Source organism: Zophobas morio, unplaced genomic scaffold (genome assembly GCF_036711695.1).
Source record: "Zophobas morio isolate AGI-343-1 ecotype UQ-CSIRO unplaced genomic scaffold, CSIRO_AGI_Zmor_V1 ptg000021l, whole genome shotgun sequence".
Taxonomy (NCBI): domain Eukaryota; kingdom Metazoa; phylum Arthropoda; class Insecta; order Coleoptera; family Tenebrionidae; genus Zophobas; species Zophobas morio.
The window spans coordinates 17,485,072-17,488,320 of record NW_026972126.1 but is presented as its reverse complement, the minus strand read 5'-3'; the positions used below and the strand labels follow the sequence as shown (position 1 = coordinate 17,488,320).

Below are 3,249 nucleotides of genomic sequence, written 5' to 3'. Positions count from 1 at the left end.
CCCCCTAGCGGGGGCTTTATGTACTTACACCGGAACCGGGAAATTCGAATATCTCCCGTCAAAGCTCCTTTACCTTGGCTGGTTTGTCCAAAATTAAGCCCGGACCGGTACCCGGACTGCGGAACTTGATGGACTTTTGGGTTTGAGGGGGCTTCATTCCGTTTATGAATTTTTCAACAGAGAAGTTGACAGTTTGTTGACATTTCCCACCTGAAGGTCGTTTGTTTCTGCCGCTGCCCAGGCGACGCGATTGGCCGGTTTGAAAATGGCCGGAGGTGGACAAAAAGGGTTAAAAAACACACCCCATGTGCCGAAACGTGGTCAATAAAAGCGACAAAACCGGACACAACGGACACAATCGTCGATTTAAAACGCAAACAACGCAGAAAATTACACCAAAGTAATAGTAATTACGACGTCGAAGTTGGTAGAACTTGACTACAAGTGACAGACGGTTGGCAGTGTCCTTCTCGACTAAAACAATTTCACTCAAAATGTTAATTGTTTTATTGTTATTATTATTTGTTTTAATATTTATCGAGTTGATTGAAAATCGGCGGGCCCAAACTGTCGTCGGAGTATGCGCTTTACAGCTGCGTTTGTCCCTAGTTTCGGTTGGCAGCGCTGACTGCCATAGTTGCAATCGAGTAGTCACGTTGGCAACAAACTCCGTCCTTCGTACTTTTCTTTTCCGCTGCGGACTCGAACGTGCACGGTTGTGTTATTTCCAAAAATGTCCGAAACTCTTCAATTAAAAGGGACCCTTCTGGGTCACAATGGGTGGATTACGCAAATCGCAACTAACCCGAAATACCCAGACATGATTTTATCGTCGTCACGAGGTACGTAGTAGGCCATGCCGGGCCCCCATAATCTGTCAATATTGTCACTCTTAACACCCATCCGAGCCCCATTCGCCCGCCGATCACCCCCAAAACACCCCCTTTCGACTCTCCAGTCCAAAAATTCACGATTTTGCGTTCCAGACAAAACCCTCATCGTCTGGAAATTGACACGTGAAGAAACCCAGTACGGCGTTCCGCAGAAGCGTCTCTACGGCCATTCGCATTTTATCTCCGACGTAGTCCTCTCCAGCGACGGCAACTACGCCCTTTCTGGTTCCTGGGACAAGACTCTGCGCCTGTGGGACTTGGCCGCCGGAAAGACGACTCGCCGGTTCGAAGACCACACAAAGGTTTGATTTACGCACTTACAGCTCAAACAGTATTAAATTCTCACGTTGCAAACAGTTGGAAGATTTTTTGTTTTATTGTAATATTTGCGACGTCTGAAGTTGGGTCCTTTCGTAAGTATTGTGAGAATTACTGTTACGTAATTTATTAGCACGTGATCGCTAACCGCCCATTTAAATTTGCGTTTGTTTAGGATGTCTTAAGTGTGGCTTTCTCCGTGGATAACCGGCAAATCGTGTCAGGATCGCGCGATAAGACCATCAAGCTGTGGAACACTTTGGCTGAGTGTAAATACACGATTCAGGATGATGGGCACTCTGATTGGGTAAATATGGTGGCACGTGGTGGGGTTTCATTGGCTGGTTAGGTTTCTTGCGTTAGGTTCTCCCCTAATCACTCCAATCCGATTATTGTTTCGGCTGGGTGGGACCGCATGGTTAAAGTCTGGAACTTGACTAACTGTCGCCTGAAGATCAACCATTCGGGACATACAGGATACTTGAACACGGTCACGGTTTCTCCTGATGGGAGTCTGTGTGCTAGTGGAGGCAAGGATTGCAAAGCTATGCTTTGGGATCTGAATGATGGGAAGCATTTACACACGCTTGACCATAATGACATCATTACAGCATTGTGCTTCTCACCTAATAGGTAATAATTGTTTCCAAAATTGTGTCTTGGATTTATTATTTTATTGTGATGATAGTAATTTTGACCCCTTGATTTGTTATGAGAGGTTAAGCGGATATGGGACTGATTTTCGTCCAAGGACCATTAATTTGTCTGTGTGGGTGTATACAGGTTTTATGGTTGAATTATTTCCAGGTACTGGTTGTGCGCTGCCTTTGGGCCTTCTATTAAAATCTGGGACTTGGAAAGCAAGGAAATGGTTGAAGAACTCAGACCTGAGGTTGTATCTCAACCTCTGAGCAAAGCTGAGCCCCCACAATGTTTGTCCCTTGCATGGTCCACTGATGGGCAAACTTTGTTCGCTGGGTATTCAGACAATACAATTAGGGTGTGGCAAGTCAGCATTTCTGCCCACTAACTTTTGTATTTTTACTATTAATAAACAGTAAGAAAATAAGTTATATTATTTTCATTAAATTATTATATATTTTTATTATTAAGATTGTAATTTGTTACCACAATAAATCGTTTTTCGTAATTACATTAGTGAAATGTGACTAAAACTTTCTTGTAACTTTGGTAATAGTTGCGAGGTCGTTCGAAAAACGAGTCACTCGTGAGTATTGTTGGTTGCCTAACATCAATACGGATTCGCATCAACCGGAAAAATTCCAATAAAAATGACATTTCGCTGTATTTTTAATTTTTTTGCTACAGGTGGCACCACCTTCGTCGCATTTTCTTTGAAGAAATAAAACCTGAATAGCTGAAAAAACAACATATCTTCAATAAGTTTACATAAACAAATGATTTATGATTATTTAAAGCAATATGCATAAAATCTTTATTGTCGTGCGTTCCCGGTCACTGGTTTTCTTTGCATTCAAAGCCACATTACTTCTGCGTGTTTATGCACGTTGAACGCAGATGGTCGCTGCAGAAATTGATGGAAAGATATTTTAAGAATAAGATCCGTAAAATAGAGTGATGTATGATATAAAAGCAAAATCGATCAATGTTACTGGCACAACCAAAGTCGTAAATGTTTAAATTTGCAAGAGGTTTTTGCGTGGTTTTAAAGCAATAATAATAAAATGCAAGTTATAGATATCGTGCATTTTATTTTATTTTCGCTGAAATGTACGACACGTCACAGCGAAAAATATTGTTGGCAGTCGGTTGTGACCGTGATGTTTGGAAATCTAATTACCATGAAATACGCGTCTTCGGGTTTTTGTCGGCCGCTTTTTGTATTATTTACACCTGCGAGGGGCTATTTTTGGATAATGTGGGAATTCTTGTCGGACTCTCGAGGTGTTAAATCAGTAGTTTTTTCCTAATAAATCAAGGTAAGTACCACTGAAAACTTAAGAAAACAACTTATCTAACATATAACTCATGAAAATGGTTAAACATCAATGTTTGA

At 41.6% G+C, this 3,249-nt stretch overlaps 1 protein-coding gene across 1 annotated transcript; it reads left to right on the top strand.

Annotated features, from left to right (window-relative positions):
* The first annotated feature begins 652 nt into the window (after positions 1-652).
* LOC135132987 (small ribosomal subunit protein RACK1) lies at positions 653-2,280 on the top strand. The gene is made up of 5 exons (XM_064061208.1): positions 653-842; positions 987-1,195; positions 1,387-1,518; positions 1,561-1,844; positions 2,019-2,280. Exons 1-5 carry the CDS (start codon positions 734-736, stop codon positions 2,239-2,241), a joined length of 957 nt encoding a protein of 318 aa, XP_063917278.1. The 5' UTR covers positions 653-733; the 3' UTR covers positions 2,242-2,280.
* Positions 2,281-3,249: the final 969 nt, after the last annotated feature.